This window comes from Diadema setosum, chromosome 22 (assembly GCF_964275005.1).
Source record: "Diadema setosum chromosome 22, eeDiaSeto1, whole genome shotgun sequence".
In the NCBI taxonomy this organism is placed as follows: domain Eukaryota; kingdom Metazoa; phylum Echinodermata; class Echinoidea; order Diadematoida; family Diadematidae; genus Diadema; species Diadema setosum.
The window spans coordinates 13,330,411-13,354,715 of record NC_092706.1 but is presented as its reverse complement, the minus strand read 5'-3'; the positions used below and the strand labels follow the sequence as shown (position 1 = coordinate 13,354,715).

At 39.5% G+C, this 24,305-nt stretch overlaps 1 protein-coding gene across 1 annotated transcript in view; it reads right to left on the bottom strand.

The window, feature by feature from the left end:
* Nucleotides 1-667: 667 nt before the first annotated feature.
* Nucleotides 668-24,305, bottom strand: part of LOC140245347 (protein PALS2-like) — a 54,011-nt gene continuing 30,373 nt past the window's right edge. The window contains exons 3-12 of the mRNA XM_072324925.1: nucleotides 12,372-12,524; nucleotides 10,003-10,155; nucleotides 9,416-9,491; nucleotides 7,714-7,865; nucleotides 7,227-7,358; nucleotides 5,858-5,966; nucleotides 4,210-4,437; nucleotides 2,403-2,605; nucleotides 1,356-1,478; nucleotides 668-853 (exon numbers count right to left, since the gene is read on the bottom strand). Of these exons, the coding sequence (XP_072181026.1) occupies nucleotides 668-853; nucleotides 1,356-1,478; nucleotides 2,403-2,605; nucleotides 4,210-4,437; nucleotides 5,858-5,966; nucleotides 7,227-7,358; nucleotides 7,714-7,865; nucleotides 9,416-9,491; nucleotides 10,003-10,155; nucleotides 12,372-12,524 (1,515 nt within the window). The remainder of the gene's footprint in view (nucleotides 854-1,355; nucleotides 1,479-2,402; nucleotides 2,606-4,209; nucleotides 4,438-5,857; nucleotides 5,967-7,226; nucleotides 7,359-7,713; nucleotides 7,866-9,415; nucleotides 9,492-10,002; nucleotides 10,156-12,371; nucleotides 12,525-24,305) is intronic.

Sequence of the window (24,305 nt, the reverse complement as noted above, 5' to 3'; positions counted from 1 at the left end):
ACCTGAATCTGAATGTTCCACTAGACAAGGGAGTGCCAACTTTCTTGGCAAGACACAACCATTCAGAATTTGTCTTTGATGACAACATGCCGACATTTAAAGGAAATAATATCCATCAGTAAGAAAGAAAAGGAGCAGTCGCGGTATCACAACACCCTTTTAAAGGCACAGAACCAAGGTTGGCACATCACACCTGACAAACAACATAAATAGATAAAGGGGCAAATCAAGGGTCATAGCCAGTAGACTACAGGAGTATTAAATCCTAATGAGAAAAGAATGGACATCTTTAATAATGTTATGGTAACTGTATAAACAGTGTACCTGAAACCATGCTCCCCTCCCCCTTTAATCTAGCTTTACTATCAAGTGGGGAGCAGGGTCCTGGCTAGGTTCTGATGAAAAATGCCAATGTACCCGTTAGTTAAGTCTGAGTGCTTCGTATCCAGAGTTGGGCCAACTCCCCGATTTGGCATGAGGGTGGAAGTCATCCCGGAGTGCACCTGCTGGGGGCAGTTCCCACATTAGCTCCTCCATGAGAACTCGCAATTTTGACATCTCAGAGTCCCCCATCTGGAATTGCTTGGGCCAAACTAATTGGTACTATTAAAATGACTCTATCTTGTCAAGTTCGTGTGCGGCGCACCATCCGCTAGTCGCGCAGGTGTCAGGGCGAGTCATAGACCCAGTCGATGGGCACCCACTGCCGCTTGTGCTCGAGAGCGTCCAGGGCTTCGCATAGCAGCAGGCACGACTCGTTCAGGTTGCTGTTGATGATGGTGAAGTCAAAGAAGTGGCTGTAGAGGCGCTCGATGCGGGCGCTCTCCTCCACCGTCTTTTGCAAGTCCGCATCCTGCCGGGGGTGACGAAGTAGAAACGAAAAAGTTTTGTTGTGGTAGCACTTCTTTTACAAGGATCACAATGGAACAGGGAGTGGGGTAAGAAAAATTTCAAAGCAAGAATAGAATCATCCTAGGTTCGAAGATGATATTCAGCACTTCATTTCTACTTAAATTGTCTACAAATCATTAAAAAATGGTACGCTGACAAACTGTGGTCAAAGTCTACAATTTTTAAAGTTGAACAAAATCTAAGAAAGCTGGTAACAAAGCAAATCTGACCTTTGAGTCAACAGTCAAATCTTATGCCCATAAAACAATTATATGAAAAATGCATACACCTGTATATCTGGAATGTTTGCCTTCTCAGAGTGCAACATGTAAGCACATTCAAGCTGAAGTTTGGCATTTGTCAATCTGGTATCGTGTCCAGACAAAATCAGGCAGAAAGTAATGAAATTTCTTCCAAACAAAGGCCAGGAACGCTACATACATCACATATGGGAGTCCACTTACCAAGACCTGCTTGTCAGACTGTGCTGCAGCTGCCTCGTGGAGCAACCTCAGGGTCTCCAGGTCAGGCGACGCTACGAAGACTACGAACGGCAAGAATTCTGAATTTCTGAGCAACTTTAATGACTGCCGCGAAAGTATGAGCAAAAGCAAGACAACAGATACAAGAATCATGAAGGTATAAAACTTTAGCATCCACACATTTTAGAATATTGTGGTATCTATTGCAAACAAAGGCAACAACAGCCATAATTCTCTAATAGATCCCTGAAAAGTAACTTGCTCAATGGTATCGTAACTGAGATTCGATTAAAACTCGTTTTAACTATAGACCAAATCTTCATATTCAAACAAAGGCTGGAAGTCTGTACAATGAGATCACATACATTCAACCTTATCCGACTCGCATTCAAAGGGTTATGAATTCAAAAGTTATGAATTTTTAAAGTTATGGTGCCATCATCGCTGCATAAGAAGACTGCTACAGTTCACACCGTCACATATGGACAAAAATATATAGAAAATACCAAGAAATTTCAACATATTTTCACTTTTCTGGCACAATGAGAGAGCACTTGACTTACCTCTTTCTGAAAGCAGGAGGAATAATATTGCTCTTTAAAAATATGTAAAAGTCAATCGAGCGTGTGTGCTTTTGATGAAAAATGACATTTTGTGGAATTCTCCATACATTTTCTTTCTATTGTTGTCCATACATGACACCACAAACAGTAATAGTATTTTTATCCAGCGATAATGGCATCGAAACCCGTTGAGGACGAGTCCCGAGTATACTCAGGCAGGTGTCTATGCGAAATATGTGTTGTAGCAAAATCAGTCCATCCTCAACAGGTTAAAAAACGGGTTAACCTTTTGAATGGATTGTCCAATTTTTCTCAAACTTCACAGATGTGTTCTACTAATATTGCTGCTTTCACTCAATCTACATTTACATTTGGGTTTAGGTTTCCTTTAACTTATACCGAGTTTTTACTCTGACCCCACCTACAAGAGAACCAACAGGTTGGGAGAAACCCTCGACCCGCTCACCTGAGGATTGACGTCAAGCACACACATTTGACCTTTCCTGTTGACCTCCTGGATGGAGTCAAAGGTCGTGCCATAGAGGTTGTTGGCAAACTCCCCATACTCCAGATACCTGTGGTTGAGGATGTCGCTCTCCATCTCGCTGCGGAGGGTGAAGTTGTACGTCAGCCCATTGATCTCCCCCTCCCGCGGAAGCCGCGAGGTGTCTGCGGCAAGACAAGATGTCGAACATCAATACCATAATTTATGGTCGAAGAAAATGGTGAACATTGAGAAATCTTTACTGAAGTTACTCCATGAATTCTTCAAGTTTATCACAGGAAATATCGCTCGACAATAATTACTACACAAAAGTATTTTAACTGATCAAGTTTCATGTATATCATTTTACAGTATGCTAAATATCTGCTGAAGCAAATATTCCAAAGTCAACTGCTAATCTATAGGTATCAAATCAACAAGGAAAAGTAGAAATTACGCAGTGCGTAATATACAATATTGTATGTCCCCGCCGGAAGTAGCATTTTGTAGCAAAATGTACAATATAGGTCAAAAGTCAAGGTCAAAGGTCAAAGAAGTCAAAGGTCAAAATTCTGTGTAGAAGTTTTGAAGCACTCACCTAGTGCCATCACATAAAGCAAACGGAATCGAAATCGGGTTAGAAATGGCGAAGGAGTAGCATTTTGTAGCAAAATGTACAATACAGGTAAAAAATCAAGGTCAAAGGTCAAAGAAGTCAAAAGTCAAAATTCTGTGTAGAAGTTTTGAAGCCCTCACCTAGTGCCATCACATACTTGTAAAGCAAACGGAATCGAAATCAGGTTAGAAATGGCGAAGGAGTAGCATTTTGTAGCCAATGTACAATATAGGTCAAAAATCAAGGTGAAAGGTCAAAGAAGTCAAAGGTCAAAATTCTATGTAGAGGTTTTGAAGCCCTCACCTAGTGCCATTACATAAAGCAAACGGAATTGAAATCAGGTTAGAAATGGCGAAGGAGTAGCATTTTGTAGCAAAATGTACAATATAGGTCAAAAAGCAAGGTCAAAGAAGTCAAAGGTCAAAATTCTGTGTAGAAGTTTTGAAGCCCTCACCTAGTGCCATCACATAAAGCAAACGGAATCGAAATTGGGTTAGAAATGGCGAAGGAGTAGCATTTTGTAGCAAAATGTACAATATAGGTCAAAGGTCAAGGTCAAAGGTCACAACTGAAATTCTGTGTAGATGTTTCAAAGCTCCCATGTAGTGCTATCATATAAAGCAAACAGAATCAAAATTGGCTCATAAATGACAGAGGAGTACAAGTGTAGCAAATTGAACATTTTGATCACACACGGACGCACACACGGACGCACACACGGACGCACACACGGACACACGGACACACAGACACACGGACACACACACGTACGGAGCCCGTTTCATAGTCCCCTGCTCGAACTCGTTTGACGGGGACAATAAAAGGATATGACGTATATGAATAACAAACTGGAACTATGAAAAAAAAAATCTTTGGTTTAGATAGGACTATAATTTATGTTCCATGCTTTTATGTTTCTCAAGAAGACTTAAAAATCTGATATTGGCTTTTAAAAAAATGAAAGGTACATATATTAACAGCACCTACTACTGCTTCCCATATGTGACTGCCAATATAGTCAAATGTGATTTGATACTGCAATACAACACAAGCCAGAACGTGCAACTTTGCCTTTAATTTTCTGACATGTCACATTGCTCCATAGTATTGAATATTTGCCTGATTATTTTCTAAAATCAATGATTTCTGCAGCTGGCAGACCAGTAGACTCACTGGCTACAGGCACTCCGAATCTTGAGGGGTCAAACTCGATGAGCCGATTCTTGAGGGTGCGCCGGCCGACCCCCTGGGCCCCGAGGAGGATGATGGTCTTTCTCTGGAAGGGGGGCATCTCCTGCACCTCCTCATAGATGACAATGTCCGAGCGGTCAAACTGGTGGTTCTTCCTCGTCTCATACTTCTGCCGCTTCTTCTTCTTGGACCGCATCAGGCCACAGGCAACTGCATGGTCACCACGAAAACGGATAAAATCATGAATGGTAACAGCCAAATGGTATACAATACCCAAGGTAGCATCTTCAGTAGTAAAGCACTGTTTTATCAAAGGGCCCTACCACCGGAGATGCCCAAGCACTACTGGGTGTTCATCTTCTTCTTGGACCACATCAGTCCACAGACAACTGTATTGACGATCACCATGGGAACAGATGAATACATGGATGACAAGGTCTTATTTACTACAGGTAACATCTTCAGTCTAAGTACTGTTTTTCCAGAGGGCCCTGCCATTGACCAAGCCCAAGTTCAATGTACTACTACACAATGTAGGTGCTCATTCATACTGGATACAAAAGTGTTGAGAAGGAAAATGTGGGTAAAACATCATGCCTGTGGGTTTAAGCATCTAGTAGAAGACAGAGAATCATGCTGCATGATTTAAAGAAAAAAAAATGCATCATGACAAAATAATGAAGACATACACATGTATTTTGAAATGACATATTGCTTTTCCCTCATATTTTGAGTTTGAAACCTTTGACAATTCTTCACCTTGTGACTTAACTGCTTAACTCATCTTGGCAAAATTTCTTCCGTGTAATAGCCTTTTCGGTTTAAAAAGTCTTATAAAATGGGTTCAAGAATGTAGCCAAGTGGAAGTGCTGAAATAAGTCATGTGTGCGTGTATTAATTTCTCACTAACATGCACAGCCTGACTTCACAATGTTTACACTAGAAGTGCGCACTCAATCAGTTGTTACAAGTGCGTTGTGCGCTACTATACGCGCTGTCAATCCTGTAAACAACTTCTAGTTCGGGCTGCCGGCCGGCCTTTCTTGTGTGCATAACATGTGTGGCATACGTATACTCTACGTACAGTACTTATATGTGCGGGATTTCCTAGTGCGACGTGCATAAATGTTTGGGACGAACATCTTCGGACATCTTGACTCTTGAGCGAGTGCTACATGTAGCTGACTGGTATTGACCCACACAGGTACGTGAAAAATGCTGTTAGTTTTCGACCCATTTTATAAAATAAATGATGCACAGGATTATTTCGTGGCGTTAGTGGAGATGCAGCTCACTCTCGGGTATTTACAATGTAGTGCAACATGCACTCGGCTTCGCCTCGTGCATGTTTCACAATTGTAAATACCCTCGAGTGCGCTACATCTCCACTAACGCACTCTATCCTGTGCATCATTTGTATAACATCACATAAAGAACAGAAATATCTAGCCAGTGCAGTGAGGGCAAACAAACTCACATGCAGGAAACATACCCCAATTAACTCATTGCATACTGAATCCTGAAATCCCCATAGACTTAATACACGAGCCACCAGGTTCCCATAGTGAATGGGTTAAAAAGCATATTCTGACACACGCTGGATTGATCACCACCGATGTCCAACACATACCCAGTTCACTTGTGTAGATATTTTCAGCGGGGACAAATGCCCTTCTCCTCTCCTCTAGTTCCTGGCTTGGGATCAGGCCAGACCTCCCTTCTCTGCCAACCACATAGGCCTGGAACCAAAAAGAAAATCAAATTTGACACATACACACACAGGTAGAGTCAGGAGATTAGTACACACACATCTTGTTTGCCAATGTCTCAATGCCCCTCCCCCATAAATATCAAAGGACATATGTGACCCTGCACCTCAAATCAAACAAAAAGTCGCCAGATGTGAATTTTTAGTTAAGACCATATTCTGAAAGAGCAAACTTTAAGCTTTAAAATGATGTATAACTCAAATCAAATAGACTCTCCTAACTTATCTAAATATTGGAAAGAAAGCACAAATTCAGGAAAAGTGTGAACTGAGAAAAGAGGCTCTTGAGTACAGTGTCTATTCAAGCGCTTAATCGTTACCAAACCGTGCTGGCTGTGCGATGAATGGGACAAAAAACAGGAAGTAAACCACCAGAGTAACAACAATGAAGGGATTATCAGATTAAACTGAAATTAAGCATGCCTCAGTAACGCATTCTGTCCATAATTAATGCCAACTTTCAAAGCAGTAGCACAGTCCTTTCAAAAGTTATTAGAGTTGAAAGTGAAGAGTGTGGACAAGGTTTTTCAGAAATGAAAAAGGGATTCTAAAGACACACCTAATCACACTATTCTACCAAAAATGTTCGAGATAAAATGCTAAAAAAACACACTTTCCTGCCCGTTTTATGATACCAAATTTTAGCATAATGTAAAAGAAGACCCGCTCTTTCAGAATATATGAAAAAGTCAAGTTCGGCTAGGTTGACCCATTTCACTTATTTTCAGTCCTCACGCAAAATCAGTGTGTGCGACTTTATGTTCGTTTTGAGGTGCACGGTCACATATTAAAACATAAACACAGAAATGACATAATACATATGTGGAAAAGAGAAAATCATACAGTATTCACATGAAACAACTTTGTAAAGACTGTCATAGCACAGATATGGACTGATTTTTAGGGCACTGTTGAGATCCCAAGATGCAATAAAGTCAATGTTGCCCCAGATAAAGACTGTCCTTGATTTGTTTTATACATCAAGTGAAATTAAATCAGACTTTACACAGTTAATTGCGATCACACCAGCCAATTCAAACACTTATATTATTAATGAATTGTTGCCTGCACTGCCATCGACGTTTTCATTGTGACTGCATCAGACATGGTTAGGGATAGCTTTTATCATATCAAACTTATTATGAGCCAATCACAGTCTCTTTTATCCCACATTTTGTGAGCCCCCCATGTAAATCTCTTACCAACCTTTTCTCCTCCCACCCAATATTACCTGATACCAATCCATGTCGTCCCTCTCCACCACACAGAGGATGTCGCCCCTCCTAAAGGGGAGGCCTACTTCCTGGCACGGCAGCAAGGTGTCTTTGGAAGGATTGTAGTCAAAGAAGGCCCGGACATAAATCTGCCATTAACAAAAAAAAAGACCAAAAAAATGTTTCACACATAAGAACTGGTGATTCCAGATGCATCCATGAGTTGATGAGGAATAAATAACTGGTTGGTTAATTTACAGGTGCAAGACTGCACAAAAGAAGTATTTCAGCAATAAAATCTGAAAGGAATCAGGTCTGGCCGTAATATCAATCTTAAGATAAACTGCAGTGGGATTTGGGTACAAATTCGCAAAAAGTAGATACTATCTTCAGGCGATAGTGAACAATTTTTCTTTTAACTGATCAAATCCTGGAGGAATTTTGTGACAATAGAAAGGATCATCTTGTTAAATTGGCAACACTCTCTCTCTTTCTCAAACTTACTGGAGGTAATACTATACAGTCTTGGTAGCTGGGACGAATCTTGAGAGTGACCCGGCCATCAGCATTTTTGATGTGTCTTCGCAGCGCATCTGGATCGTTGGTGACGTCGTGGTCATTGACCTCCTGGATAATGTCTCCTACGTGTAACAATCCTTTAGGTGTCGCAAAGTTGTGTGTTGGGTGTTGTACATTGTTGTACAGATAAAAAAGAAATGAAAACCTGTTGCAGAGAGTTTTTGATTTTACCATCACTATTGATTAAAACCAGGCAGTTAACCTCTGCATACCACAAATATACAGATGCACTATAAAAAAACAACAAAGTTTTAAGGCAAAGGTCATATTTAAGTTTAAAAATGGCAGAATTGCAAACATTATGAATACTATGTCAAATCTCTAAAAACAAACAAAAACATTTTTTCTCAATTTCTGTGAAGATCAACACGTGATAAACATTAAATGCATATTCAGCAGCTCTATTACAGACTTTTTGTTCAATAAGTGAGCCCTATTCCATTCATGACACAATGTTTAGGGAGTTAGGCTTATAGGAAAAGATCTTTATGAGAAAATGTTCTTTATGCATAAGTGCATATCATACTGCAAGGTAATTGTACCTACTGTAAAAGTGGATATTTTCAGGCAATTTTTTTTCGCGCTTGGCCTGGTAAGAAGAGATTCGCGTGTTTTTAATTTAATCAAGACATCAACTACTGGAACATATGGCACACAAAAATATTTGCCTACTTTTATTTTCATGCTAGCTTCTGGTTAATTTCAACCGCGAAAAAATTTCCACTTTTACATTTATGAAAACATTACTGAAGGCACACAGCACTCTCCAATTGTGAAGAGATGATGAGTTTGACTCTGGCTCAGAGCGTGATCCTTTTGAAGGGTGTTTTACCAACAATATCTGTCTTATGCAAGGTTTCAATGAGAGTATCTTTAGAATGGCAGGGGAAATGAACAGTGATACAGCTGTACTGCTGCCACTCATGAGGCCAGCTGGGTAGCTATAGGTCATATCCTTTTATGCATGACACAATGTACTACAACATTTTGAACGAGACATGAGCTGAAAAAGACCGGTACAAATATGAAACAAGAAATTATATTTTCATTCAACTCTCTGAATACCACTGTGTGTATCCCCTGTGTGCCATATTACTCCGAGACCACAATGCATGAGCCCTGTTCAAAAACAATATGTTTTTCAAAGCAATGTAGCTTTTCACAGAAGCTCTTGTGCTAGAAATGCAATATAGCAATTGAAGCTTTAGAGAAAACTGGAAGTGTTGTTTCGATGTACTGGGAAATTTCATGACAAAGCTTTTGCCTTTTTCTTACAAATGTCCAGTATTCAATACATATCCCCCCGACAGACTGCAAAAATGTATTCTTGGTCATGATTACACATAATTTCATGAATAGGTCTGGGAGGCATGGCTTTTTGATGTCATAACCTCAAAAAATTCCTATGGACTACTGCTATATTTAGTCACCAACCATTGCAAGCTACATGTGTGAGGAATCAAATCGCATGACACTTTCAGTGTTTTGTGGCATATTGTGATCCATAAACAATCAGTTTGTGCAACTGAGCAAAATATGCATAATTGGCAAGCCGTCAACTGCGTCAGGCATGCTGCTATGGTAAACAAAGAGTTACTATAATTACTCCGCATCATCATTTCATTACCTTGTTTGTCAATGACGCTCCCGTGGATTATCCTTGCTACCACGATCTCTCCGTCCTCCACTTTAAACGTGACACCCTGTATGATAAGATCGATGAAGACGAGAAATTGCATTGTACAGCATCACCGTTTTAATAATTCACTAAGGCTTACAGCTCTGTGAAACAAGTTGGTCCGTCTCTGGAAGAAATCTCCCATAAGTGTATTTTGATTGAGATAATAAGCTCAACGAGCAAATAAATCCCAAAATTCAAATTTCACAAAGGCTCAAATGCATTTGTACTTCTTGAAGAAGCCTGATACACTTTATTTGAAAGTGATTGCACTAATTACTTCAACTAAGACTAGTATTTGATATCACTAACTTAAGCTAGCTAACCTATTTTACAGATTTAAAGAGAAAATAATTTCAGAATTCTGTCATACCAACTAGACAGAGGCTTTGTACAACAACAAAAAAAAAATCATGAATGAAAGGCTAAAATACACTGTACATTCCTTTATTTGTTGAATCCCCCCTCCTGCCAGCTGATGATAAAAAAAAAGAAAAAAAAAATCCTGACGCACCAAAGACTTAAAATATCCTCACCAGAGGCTCGTCTTTTGACTTCCTGATGCCCACCATTCGGATGGCGTCCCCCGTAGCCATGAAGTCCGGGGTGAAGAAATCCTCCTGGTGGTCCATGACGTCCGGCGATTCCAGGTTCCCCGAGGCGATGTCATCGTGGGTCCTGAGTAATGACTGGTTGGAGAAGAAATTTATTTTTAGAACTACACACTTTATTGTTGTCAAAGCTGCAGCCTCCCAGCTAGGAAGCTTTGTTTTGATGCTGAGGTTTCAATTTCCAGGAAGGAGAGTCTCTGCAGAAGAAGTCATTATCTCGCTCATGCTGTGTGCTCTCACGAAGAACCAATTAACTGGTGTCTAATAAGCCCTAATGAGCATCATCACAACCCCGCTCCTCTGGTTTACACTGGCAACATCCCCACTACCAAATATAATTTTGCCATCACTGGTATCTCATCTCTACCATCATCATCATCATCATCATCATCATCATCATCATCATCATCATCATCATCATCATCATCTTCATATTCATATTAATAATTGTTTTTCTCTTTTATTTGCTTATGTCCACAGAGTTAGTCTTTCCTCCATATGTGAATATCATTCCGACATGTCATACATATTCTAATCATGACTTGCATTGTTTGACTGGCAAATGATGCAAGACAGGTGCAGGGAGGAGTGCTGATTAAAAGGGTAAGGGTGCGAAAAGCATTCCAGTTGATGGAGTTGCATAAACAAATACCTAGAAAATGAAGAAATGGACTTATCCAGGCCTAGTTTATCAAACATGGACCCCGTTTACAGTGCGAGGCTCGGCCGCGGCTCGGCCGCGGCCGCGGCTCGGCCGCGGCCGAGCCCAGCCCCGCTTCAGTGTAAACGCGCAAAAGGCCAAATGCGAGGCCAAAATTGGCCTCGCATTTGGCCTCGCTCTGGAGGTGGTCTCGGCCTCTTCTTGGTGTAAACGCAAACTGGGCCAAATGCGCGGCCAATTGCGCGGCCAATTGCGCGGCCAATTTTAGTCTGGCTTCCAAACCCTCTGCCTGTATCTTTCGCTATTCAGGATATTAACCCCCTCAACGTGGAAAACTAGTATAGTTTAAGGTGGTTTTGTCCTGCAAAGGATTTTTTCCTTCGGCAAAGGCCTTTGCCCGAACGGCGACTTTGTCGCCACGGAATTCATTTGGCAAAGGGTCTGAAAACCAGACAATACCAAATTGCGTTTGTTTACAAGGAGAGCGCCACTACGACAAAATATTGAAAGGTTTGAATCAAAAGCGCGGCCCAGCCCAGCAGTGTAAACGGACAAAATTGCGAGACTCGGCCGCGCAATTGAGGCCGGACTCGGCCGCGGACGAGCCGCGGCCGAGCCCGGCCCTGCACTGTAAACGGGGTCATGGAGTAGAGGAAGAGGAATGGACTCTTTCCAAACCAGAATATTTTGAGTTACATTAGGTGCTGAAAAGGGGAAAAAGAGAAAATCCTAATGACGATCAACTGTTCAAAATGTACAAGAACATTATATAATTAAGGGCCCATTGACCCTATTTGTTGAAAATTGTGACATTATAAATTTTGTGACATTTCAGCAAAAGTCGTCACTCATACAGACACCCAAGGCATTGTCTCAAAAACTGAAATTTTCTTAATTTAGCATGAAGTTTGCCGTGACTTTTTTTGCAATGAGAATGCTCACTGGAAAGAAGATTGCAAGGTTTGTCTCATGAATTCAAATCGGATTTGAATTCCATCTCAAGGCATCATGCCAAAATATGCAGCTATCTACTCAGGCTAATATTGTTATATAATAGCCATATTTACGTCGATGTAGGGCAATTTGTCAATCAGTTGCAATAGCCAGAGCTGCCTGCAAAAGACTGCCTAGCAAACACTATGCATGCAAACTATGGCAGCAAAAACTCACAATACTACTAACAGCACACTATTTCATTGCAGAATGATTGCTATAAGCTCAACATACCAAATTTTGATGTCACCATATTTTGATGGGGAGAGAACTAGTAGGCCCATTTATTAGAGTATCATTAAGGTGAGCTTCACAAGGCATTATCTAAACTGTGCAATGACACATAAAGATACAAATTAAAGCGTTTGATCTCACAAGGCTTAAGCACTATTTATAACTACCGGTATTTCAAAGAAAGTCCATCATCAGAAATTGCAAGTAAAACCTTTTCAATGATATCCCACTGGTTGCATTTATAATGAAAGGAATATCCTCAAAATCATGATGAAATGTAATATTCCATTCTTTGTTTTTCAGCAGGCATAATTGCAAAAATCTTAAAATGACAAGAATGGAGTTCATTCATTTTAAGATGAAACTTTTCAATCAGGGAACTCTAAGAAAGTCTACTCTTTCTTACGATGAAATTCAGGTCTTGGAGGATGCCGGCGAGTTCCGCCGCCTCATCGTTGCAGCCCAGGACGAGGGTCAGTTCGGCCATCACGTCTCCGGCCAGTCCGAGGCTATCCATGCGATGAGGCTTCAGCTCGGTATCCTCCAGGGTGTCGTGGGCCTGTCAATTATACGAGGCGGAGAGGAAGAGGAGAAAGGGAGAGAGAGAAAAACAAGCAAGAAAGAGAAGATTAAAACAATGACAGCGTGTGAAAAATTTTACACAAATATCTTTAACGTATCATAAGTCACATTATATATATGAGCCATGATGCCAGAAAAGGGCTCTTAGGGCATAAAAATACAGAAAATTAGTTTTTACCACCACAATGTAGAATGAACTCTGACATATTAAGATACATAAAACCATTTTCTGGAATTCCACTCCTAAATGCCCCAATTATGACATTTATAAAAGCATGTTTTGTCCAAATCCTGCCACTTTTTTATGTGTCTATGCATGTGCACGCAGCTAGCTAGCTAGCTGATCTTTTTTGGACGTATTGGTCTGTCAAACTTCCGTGCCGTTTTACGGCGTTTGTGCGCGACAGTGCTAAGGGTCCTTTTCTCGCATCACGGCCCATATATATCATGCGAGAGATCGATCCTGAACGAAACATATGCAGTGTCTCACTGTGAAGCATATACGTGGGAGAAATCAAGTTTGAGGTGGACGTTGCTCTCCACTTTTCCCTTTAGTCAAGCTTTGGGCCTGTCATGGCCTTCATCAGGATCTGGGGCATAAGTGGGTTGGGTTGAGAGACGTCACTGGTAAGAGAACTGATGTAGCTCAAAAGAAGCCAGAAGAAAACATGTATAAAAACCTTCATACACTCAACTAAAGCATACTGGCAACAGGGGCAGACATTACCTGTGACAACACTGCAATTATTTCATGCTCCAAAACACTGGTAGACATTCAGCAGTATCCACACTGACAAAGTTGTGTATAGTCGACACTCAGCAACTTAGTCTGACACAAACTGCTGATTGCACAGAGAAAATTCTTCAGTCGCAGCAGTGCACTTTGCAGTTTCCAACAATTATTTCAGAATACTACACGTCCCTCTGTTAAATGGCAAGGGCAGTGAGAAGTCAGGAATTAAGATACTGAACAGATTACGCCTCTATTTCTACCACCCAAGTGAGATTTATGAGCACTGAGAAAAAGAATAAAAGGGGCCCTTGAAGAAGACTAAATATGTCAGAGAATAGAAGGCAAGAAAAGAAAAAGGGATTACTGGACAGAGATTTGTATGGGTGCATTAATCATCACGAAGGCAGATTAAGGATTTTGCAACATACATACACACACACACACACGCACACACACACAAAGAACATAAAAAAGTGTCCTCAATCTAAGAACATAAGTAGAAAAGAGTGAGAATAGGAGAAAGAAAAGACAAAAGAAGGAATGAAAGAAGGGATGGTTCAGCCAAACTCCATCCAAGCAGACCAGATCAGTGATGCAATCATTGTGAAAGGAATGTGTCATTTCAAGGTCTTCGGTTACATCCGGAATGTACTAGAAGAAGGAAAGGAGAAACATTTAAAGAATTTCACAGAATCACTACCGCAAGGATGGCATAGATGGAACTAAAGTCCTGAAGGAAAAACAAGCAAATAAACAATGCATAATGGAGAAAAGGTAAAGAAAGAATACATGTATCACGGGAGGGACTAGTATATACAACCATCTCCTTTCACAGTGCTCAAGGATAATGTCATAGCTGACAGTATAATCTATGAAAAGAACATCTCACTCATGAGTATTCTACTGTATACGCCATATATTTCGCGAGTCTAAATTTTCGCGAATCGAGACTTCCCAACGATTTCGCGAGTGGTTAAATTCGCGACGATGGAGTCCTTTACTGAACGCAGAAATGTGTACGCGTACATCCCATTCATATCGGCATCAGAGTCAATATTTTCGCGTGTCTTTAATTTCGTGAATTACAGCTGACTCGCGAAATTCGCAAAAATAAAAACCTCGCGAAATATTCGGCGTATACAGTATTTTGGTAAAATATTAAGAAATGAAGACTACAAAGACAGGCATGCACTTTCTTCAAAAGAATTTCACCGGAAGAAACTGGAAAAAATATGAGGGGTAGTTACAATTTTGTACATGGGACAAAAATCTTATTGATAATATAAGAAACAAGAGACCCGCGGGTCTAGTGCTCACCTGAGTATCGCAAGTTCACCTTTCACACAGTCACTAATCTAAATTACACACAGCTCTACCAAAATTTGACCTGGCATTCTCAAGTAGAAGATGAAAATGTACAATTAGGGCCCAAATTCGGACCCCTGAATCTGCCATTGAACAAACTTAGAACTACAGTCATTACTGTACTCACTCATAGTATTAACTTAGCACTATCACTTCTGGTTCTAGAGAAGAAGATTTTTAAAGATTCCTTAAATTTGGGGGGTTTGGGGCCCCCTCGGGGCCCCCTGGGTGGGGCATGGTGCCCATTTTAACAAATTGAAATCCTAACCCTCTAGGGATGCTACCTGCCAAGTTTGGTGAAAATCGGTCTTGGGGTTTTCAAGAAGAAGATGAAAATGTAAAAAGTTTACGCACGATGCATGACGCACAACGGACGCCGGACGCCGGACGAAGAGCGATCGCAATAGCTTACTTGAGCCTTTGGCTCAGGTGAGCTAATAAGACAATGACAGCATTTAGGTGAATGAATGACCGAGTAAATAAATAAATAAATAAATGAGAGGAAATATAAATGAATGAACAAATAAATCGACTAGAGAAGCACTCTGAGAGCACAGACTTCCGCCAAGCATGCAGCTCATTTCCACCACTGATCTTGTTCTTCCATAGAGATATCAGTGATTTCCACCCATACGTACTTATAGCATTGTGTGCTGAAAGTCATCCGATTTCCCAATATACATGTAGAAGCCTTTGTTACGTCACAAACCCTAAGCTGCACGGCGCGCCTTGCCCTGGCAGAAACTAGAGCACGCACTTTAGTGCGCGCATGCAAACCTCAAACACACGCAGCCTGAACTCCCAAGTTCATTGACCCTACGTGCCAAAATATCAAAAATCCTTCATAAATTCCCCCAAAATTTTTGGATCACTACCAAAAGTTAATCGTTTGTTACTTGTGTCATTTTCAACCTTTCCTGCAAGTTTCATGAAAATCCATTAACTACCTTTTTAGTTATTCTGCACACGGACAAACTAACTAACAAACAAACAAAACAAATGGTAACGAAAACATAACCTCCTCCCTTGGCAGAGGTAATGAATGGAAGAAAAAGAAATGAATTAATGACACAATAAATAAAGGAGAGAATGAATATATGGACAAAAGAAAAGATGAATGAAAGAATGACAGGATGAATGGATAATGAATTAATGAACCAATAAATGAATGAAAGGATGAAAAATGAATAAGTCAAACCATTACAGAATTAGTAAATTAAAGAATGAAAGAATGAATAATTGAATGACTGAAAGAATGCAAGAGAAGAAACAAGTGAAAGCAAAAGCTAGAAAGAGGGATACAAACGAGTGAGAACTGAATTAAGCAATGTCTTTCTCTCCAACAGGCAGAGAACAAGATGAGTGATCTGCTTGTCATGTCATGTGTCACTACTAAGCTTTCAGTCCAACATACACACCCTGACAATTTGAGGGGTTTCCCCCTTCCGTTTATAGTCAGAGGCTGCTCTGTGTGTCTCATTGACTAATTGATACTTGCATGGTAAAGATGGTCAGACAGTGAGACACTAATGACATAGAGAGTGCTTGTGTGATTTCATCATTGATTCTAAATGATCGAACCTGATTCAACACTTTGGCATTGAGTTTCACTTGATGCGTTCCTTAGGTAGTTCAACTATAAACAAACTTTACTGCTTACAGGAAACTGGTATGATACCCTGCATCAAATCAAGGATATTAAAATGACTTATTTTTTACTTGTCAGATTAAAGGGACTGTACAGTATTGGTTGAGGTGGAGATGCAGATTTATAACATTCCTACATCAAAGTGAGATAATGAGAAACCTCTTATGAAATATGAGAGAGCATGTAATGTTAAGAAGGATTCAACGTTTATTTGATGAAAATTGGTTTTCAAATGGCTGAGATATCCAAAGAAGTGATAATAATAAAAGGCGACAGGCCACGCCTTTTATTAGGATCTCTTTGTTTCACCTTGTTTCTTGATATCTCAGCCATTTCAAAACTGATTTTCATCAAATAAACTTTTGATACCCCTTAGAATTGCATGCTTTTGATATCTCAAAGAGTGGTTTCTGAATATCTCGCAATCGTAACATTAAAAGCTAAATCCTCACCTCAACCAGAACTGTACAGTCCCTTTAACTCTTCACAAGCCCAGGCACACAGAGTATGAGAGCCTAATAACAAGTTAAATTTCCTATTAGGCTATTGAAACATACTTATTTCCATTCAGTAATCCATCCAAACTTGACATCATAGTTTTAAAAGCTAAGTAAGCTCACTCAGGTGTAGCAAAGTGCCTCATCCCATCAGGAAGGTAATGGTGGAACAACAGGTTTGCAGAATTAGGCAATTCTTTTATATTCATTGACAATAATTAGTTTCCAGACACCTGTGCCAATCGGCAAAGACAGCACTCCAGCATGTGTGCCAATATGCGAATAAAGAAGTAACATTTATATTCATGACAGTATCATATTCAAGTGTGGTAAAAATTTTTAAATGAATATTTCCTATTTTAAAATGGAAAAGAAAAAAAAAAGTACAAAGAATAAAATTGACTAACAACGTTCAAAGTAGAATCCTGTCAGACAAATCTGATACTTAATAAGCCGGCCTGTTGTTACAAACCATAAGAATACCATGGTAAGCGCATATCCAACGTGTACATGTGGAAACATCTAAAAAGTAATTTTTTAAAATCCTTCCTTATATTCAACATTTTCTTTAGAATTGAGGATTATGGTAATATCATGTTGTTGCTGTTGTTTTTCATGAAACAAACAATGATGCCACAATAACCCAAACTAAAACTCAGTTGGTTGTATCTTTACATGCAGACACCATGATTGAGAGAGTGTGCCAAGGTAGATGGATGCATGTACGCACGTACACACGGTCCTCGTATTGTGATGAATTCCGTCTTCAAGCAAGCATGACAGCCCTATTAGACCTCCACCCCCATCCCATCTCTACCAGTCAAGCTGTGCCAATCTCCGGGATTTCCCTTAACCCGCTGAGGACTACAACTGTACCTGACTTTGCTATAACACATATTTTTGATAGATACCTGCCTAAGTATACAAGCGACTAGATTTCAAAGGGTTAAAGTTTTTAAAACCATTCTTGCCAAGTTTTTTATGTGGTAACAATGGCAGTGGTGGTGTAGTGTCCTGTTCATGCAAAAATATCAACTCATTGTAGCACCTTGGGATTCATCTTCATTCAAAAATGTTGGTTTTCTTTCTTCTTTTTTTTTTTTGGGGGGGGGGGAGATGTTGGGATCCCTTTTGATAGACTATCAAAATGCTTCATATTTACAGTTCCAAGACTTACCACCCTTGAAATGGTACAAAATTTGGTCTCATATTTGTCTCATTATTCTAATAATACTACTGATCTGCTATCTCTGCCCCCCTGTATATTTTGTATAACGCACATCTGTCCACAGCAAGCCTTCCCCTTTAAAACTAAGCTGTATTATGTTGTTGTTCTCTCCTGGCTATGTGGCTGTCAGGGGCAATTGTCGCAATAAATGTCACTACCAAACAGGGCATGGGGCAGTGATGATAGAAAGATAGAGGGGAGGAAGAGATAGAAGAATAGAGAGACATATAGGCCCGAATTCACGAAGGTGGTACAAATAAAACCATGGTTTAAACCATGGACAAAAACCATGAAATGCCAAGTGTCCCATGGAATATTTCGTTACGAAATCAGTCATTTCGACGATGAAATGATTATTTTGTAACGAAATGACAACATTTTGTAACTAAATGAACATTTCCTCCACGAAATGATAATTTCGTTAACGAAACGGTCATTTTGTCGACGAAATGATCCAATTTCGTAACGAAATATTCCGTGCGACACTTAGCGCTCCATGGTTTTTGTCCATGGTTTAAACCATGATTTCATTTGTACCACCTACGTGAATTCGGGCCATAGAGAGATATATAAATATATAGTTACAGATAGATAAAGAGAGTAAAAGAGAGAACAAAGGGGGAGAGACAGAACAGAGAGATAGAGAGAGATATAAACACATTGTACTGAAATAGTGACAGATATATACCACAGAAAAAGTGATAGGAAATAAAGGATAAAGAGAAAGAAATGAGATACATAAGTAAATATATTGATACCAGAAAGAGAGAGAATAAAGGGGAGAGACAGAACAGAGAGAGAGATATTAAAACACATTGTATTGAAATAGTGACAAATATATACCACAGAAAAAGTGATAGGGAATGAAAGGAGAAAGAGAAAGAAATGAGATACATAAGTAAATATATTGATACCAGAAAGAGAGAGAATAAAGGGGGGGGGGAGAACTTCAGAAGAAATACAGAACAAAGAGACATACATTTAGAAATATGTTTAAAGTATATAGTGAGAGACAAATACCAAAGGAAAATTGAGGAGACAGAGAGAGGGAGACATAAGACATATGAATAGATAGTGGCAGATAGATAACAGAGACAGACAGACAGACAGACAGACAGACAGACAATAATGGGGACTGAGAAGAAAAGAGACGGATGGACAATGGAACTTTGGGAACCTACATGTCTACAGAGTGAGTAAACACTTACAGGGAAACATCAAGGCCCAACTTTGCACTTTTAAGTTTTAGAAAAACAAAATACAAGTGAAAATGTGGTAAGAACTGAGACAGAATTCCTACACCACACTGTGGTCAATGACTAATCAAGACAGCAAATACAAATCGTATTCAACCATGTATAACTGAATGTCAGTGACAGAAGGACAAATGGCTACAGTAGGAACTTTAATTCAATGAATTATAGTGATTCATCTGTCATGACCTATATCTGTCATGACCTCCTATACATGGTTCCATGACATATTCACTCCAGCAACAATTGCTCCCATAAAATACCTGCACGCTAAGCCAAACATGAATCCTACCTACAAATGTAACCCTAACCCTAATCCTAATCCTCACATCAAACTGAACCTAAAATGCTATCTCACAACCCTAACCCTAACCGTAAGTTCACAGAGAAAATAAGACTAGAGCAACTGTCAGAAGGAGCAAATATTGTGTCACCCCAACAGATACATTTGAAATGTTCACTGATGTGTGATTTTAAAACTCAGCAAAATGATAGACCATACTTTCTTTCTTTTCTCTAAATTTGGCATGTGAGATTCCCTGTCTTGGGCAGATGAAAAAGAGGTGAAAATGTCTTTCTTATCCTTTGCATTCTATATGGGAAAACATTCCTGTTACTTGAAAAATTGAGTTCAAAATTAAATACCTTACTGTAAAACAAGGAATGTTAGCGTGCATTTTAATTTTGCAAATTTTGCGAGAGCCAGGATTCGTGAAATTGAAATGCACACGAAAGTTCTTGTCTACACTATATGCACTGAATGTTCGAGGCAACTCGCAAAAATTTCATGCCACGAAAAAGGCTGTCGGCTCCAATATGCGAAAATTTCATGCCGTGAAAATATCATGTTTTGCAGTATATCACAGAAGGCAGCCATATAAAGCCCTTGTATGAATCCATATAAGATCATCCACTGACATTCACATGATTATATCTTATTGTGGATGATTTTTAAATATGTTCATCGATATTCAAGCAACAGCTAGCTATTTTTACATTACCTACTGACAAAAAGAGACCCAAAAAAAATGTCTGCAAAATCAATTTTGTCCATGCTCTAGCAACTGCAAACATTATAAATAATTGTAAGTAACACTGTAATTTGAACAGATATGACACATTCCTGTATAATTGGATTACTCATTATTGTGGAAACAGTCGATCTGTGGCCAAAACTAGAGAAAAAAAAGAAAAAGGCAATATGATCTCATTATCAAGGGATAAAAACACAATAATTGTGCTCAGTGACTGGACAAATATTGACATTTCGCATGGATGCTGCTCATCTCGGTGACTCCGGCGCCCGTGGTAGGCATTGCCGTTTTATTGATTGAGCTTGTTAGCTCCACCTTGTCATTTTGCCTGCGGATCAGCCATCCTAATACAGGCTTCATTACCGCACTAATGACATGGAATAGGAGGCCACTGGTTACATTTTACAATGCGCTCTTTTATCTGCAGTAGGACTGTGGAGGTATGCGCACTTTGTTCTTTTTTTAGCAGTAATCAAATAACCATTCTGGCGAGAGGGAGTTTTTAAACCTGAAAGAAGAAATTGTTTTTAAATGTAAGTTGGTGAAATCAATGCCACAGGTATGCTGCAGTTTGAGTAAAATCGGGGAGGCACTTTAACAGGAAAGCAGCAACCACTGAAATGTTCCTTGGTTTAGTCTGACATGGTCACATGCTGTTACGCTTCACCGTTGCTAATTCTTCAGTAACTGGATACAATACAAATCCTAAATGTTTGTGTAGTTAACTGACCCACGTTTCTTTTCTAAACTCTTCAAATAAAAGGTTTTAACTCTCTTTGACATGTAATACTTGTAAAAGCGTGATATCCTTGACAAATCTGTAAGCACAGACAGGAAGAACTGAGAAACGATATTTTTACTCAAAGAGAAGGGCCATTCATACTGCCAATGAAAGATGGTGACACTGGAAAGATCGTGAGAACACACCACTGGAAACATTGCCAAAGAAATCGCACAACAGAGTTGAATTTTTCAAACCTGGCACCAAGTTTGCTCTGACAGATTGCAACGAGAACATTAAAATCAGAAAAATCATGAATTTTGTCCCATGACTGCCACTCCTGCACATGCCAAACACAAGGGAAACATGCAGCACTAGCTGGGGTATGGCTTGCTTCAATACTGTAAAACCAGAAATTTTTGCATGCATGAAACTTTCGTAAATTTTGCGATAAGCCAGGATTCGTTACGGTAACATGCACATGAAAGTATTCGTCTTCAGAATGCATTGAATGCCAGTGGTAATTCACAAATAATTCATGCTACAAAAAAAAGGCCATCGGCTCCAATTTGCGAAAGTTTCTACTTGCGAATGTTTCTGCTTTTACAGTATACTTCAAAGTTTTCAAACTAACTTTTTGCAATTTTCTTCTTTTGAATCCAATTTGATCAAACTTTCACTATTCTGCTCATTTCATTTTACTCTATTGATTACAGTCAGCTGAAACAGAAAGTGGATTACTACTTGTATGTCATTGTCACTTACTTCCTTCTGCCTTTAAGAAGTGCATATATATATATGTGTCAATGTGCACACTGTACATCCAATGATTTGTGGAAATGATATGAATGCAGGACAAAAGGAGCAATATCAATTCCATGTGACCCTGCACCTCAAAACAAACAAAAAGTCGCCAGACATGAATTTTTAGTAAAGACCATATTCTGAAAGAGCAGACTTTAAGCTTTAAAATGATGTATAACTCAAATCAAATGGACTCTCCTAACCTATCTAAATATTGGAAAGAAAGCACAAACTCAGGAAAAGTGTGAACTGAGAAAAGAGGCTCTGAAGTACAGTGTCTATTCAAGCGCTTAATCTTTACCAAACCATACTGGCTGTGCGATGAATGGGACAAAAAACAGGAAGTAAACCACCAGAGTAACAACAATGAAGGGATTATTAGATTAAACTGAAATGAAGCATGCCTCTTTAATACATTCTGTCCATAATTAATGCCAACTTTCAAAGCAGTAGCACTATCCCTTCAAAAGTTATTAGAGTTGAAAGTGAAGAGTGTGGACAAGGTTTTTCAGAAATGAAAAAGGGATTCTAAAGACACACCTAATCACACTATTCTACCAAAAATGTTCGAGATAAACTGCTAAAAAAACACACTTTCCTGCCCGTTTTATGATACCAAATTTTAGCATAATGTAAAAGAAGACCCGCTCTTTCAGAAAATATGAAAAAGTCAAGTTCGGCTAGGTTGACCCATTTCACTTATTTTCAGTCCTCACGCAAAATCAGTGTGTGCGACTTTATGTTCGTTTTGAGGTGCACGGTCACATATATTCTGCTCTCCCCAAGACAACACAGAGGCTCGGGAAGCTCAGAGGTGCAGGCGATTTTCACTGCGACTGAACATCTCCACATCTCCAGCACTTGAAAGTTTGCATTCACAACAGGCTACTGCCAACTTCATCGTTGCACTGAATGAGATTATCAAAGGTCATTGACAATTTCTAATACACTTACATTTTACATTGTACAACCTGGAAAAGAATACTGATTGTACCACTCTTCTGATGCTAGGGCATACACATACAATTCAACACAGTGAGCAGCACAAAGCAAATTTTGTGATTATTCACATGAAAGGAATCACAATTGAAAGATTTGACAAATAGAAATGCACAGCTCTAGGGAAACCTGGAAATAAGAACAAGCGAAGAAAAGAAGATGAAGAGCATTCAAGTTTACAACAATTCAACGACATTCTCTCACGTCACCAGTACAACAGTTCAATGGCATCTTATCACATTATCAGCACTACAAACGTACTCTTCAACATTCAGCTAGTCCCATGGATACAAAAAAGTATGCCTCACAGCATTCATTGTCTTTTTCTTCTTGGATATCTGCAGACAATGAGGATCTTTATTGCAGTTCTTTTGCCGCAAAGGAAAAAAGTTAAGTCTGTATCCAAAAAGAGGTTCTACCTGATGGATGTTGCTAGGATGAGCTTGCAGCACATTCATCTGCACAATGGAATCACTTTTTGAACGGTAGTAGTCCCACAAACTGCCCGTTTCTCCATAAGAGTCAGCTCTGCCTCTACAATGTCCAACACACACGCTGAAGCTTACAAAAATGGTCAACCCCGAGTTCCTCTTCTCTGAGGATGTTGCGGCGTAAAATACTTCCTTGTTGATCGAGAGCATCCATCAATCACTAGATAGTTTAATAGATCCACTCTTGACACCTCCCCGCATTGCGCATATATGCATTCAAACGTCATCGTGTTATAGACGGTCGAAGCGACGGAAGCGGACACGACACTCTCACTCCTACTTCCTCTCAATCACTGTACCTCGCACGGACGTAAAAAAAACGGCAGAAACGGAAATACTCCCGTTTGTACTTTGTATGTTCCCTTGAAGTGCCGCACTTCAAAGTCTCTTTTAGGAGCATTTGTATTGCCCTCCTGTATACAACTGACTCATCAATTGACAGTTCTTTGAATTTCTGAATCTTGAAATGAAAATGAAATAATACATAATTTCCCAGTGTAGTAGTCATTATACATAATCAGAAATACTTTTTCTTTTTTTTTTCGCAGCAAGCATCAGCATCAATAATGTCATTGATTGCTATTCCAAGAAATCTACAAGTCATCTACGTGGCTAACAGCTTTTTGCTCAGTGTATCTTCAGTTTGTTTGTTTTATGTTTCTACTTCATAAGAACCAGCTTTATTGTGTCATGAAAGAATCAAAATCTGGAATCGATCAGTTTCTACCTGTACGTATATGAGAACTTGTACTTTTTTTTTTTACAGGAAAGAAGGATTTGAATAAAGACAATAGAACAAAAACTGTCATATTCACACTCTGACATTTATGGAGGCATCCCATAATATATGGTACTCACGTCTTCCACTGTGTGTATTCTCAGTGCTTGAAACTGTGGCACTCGAATGCAAGTAAGCACAAGATCATCCTTCAGCAAAACACACACACACACATTCAGTGGTTTGCTGAAACTGAGACTACAGGAA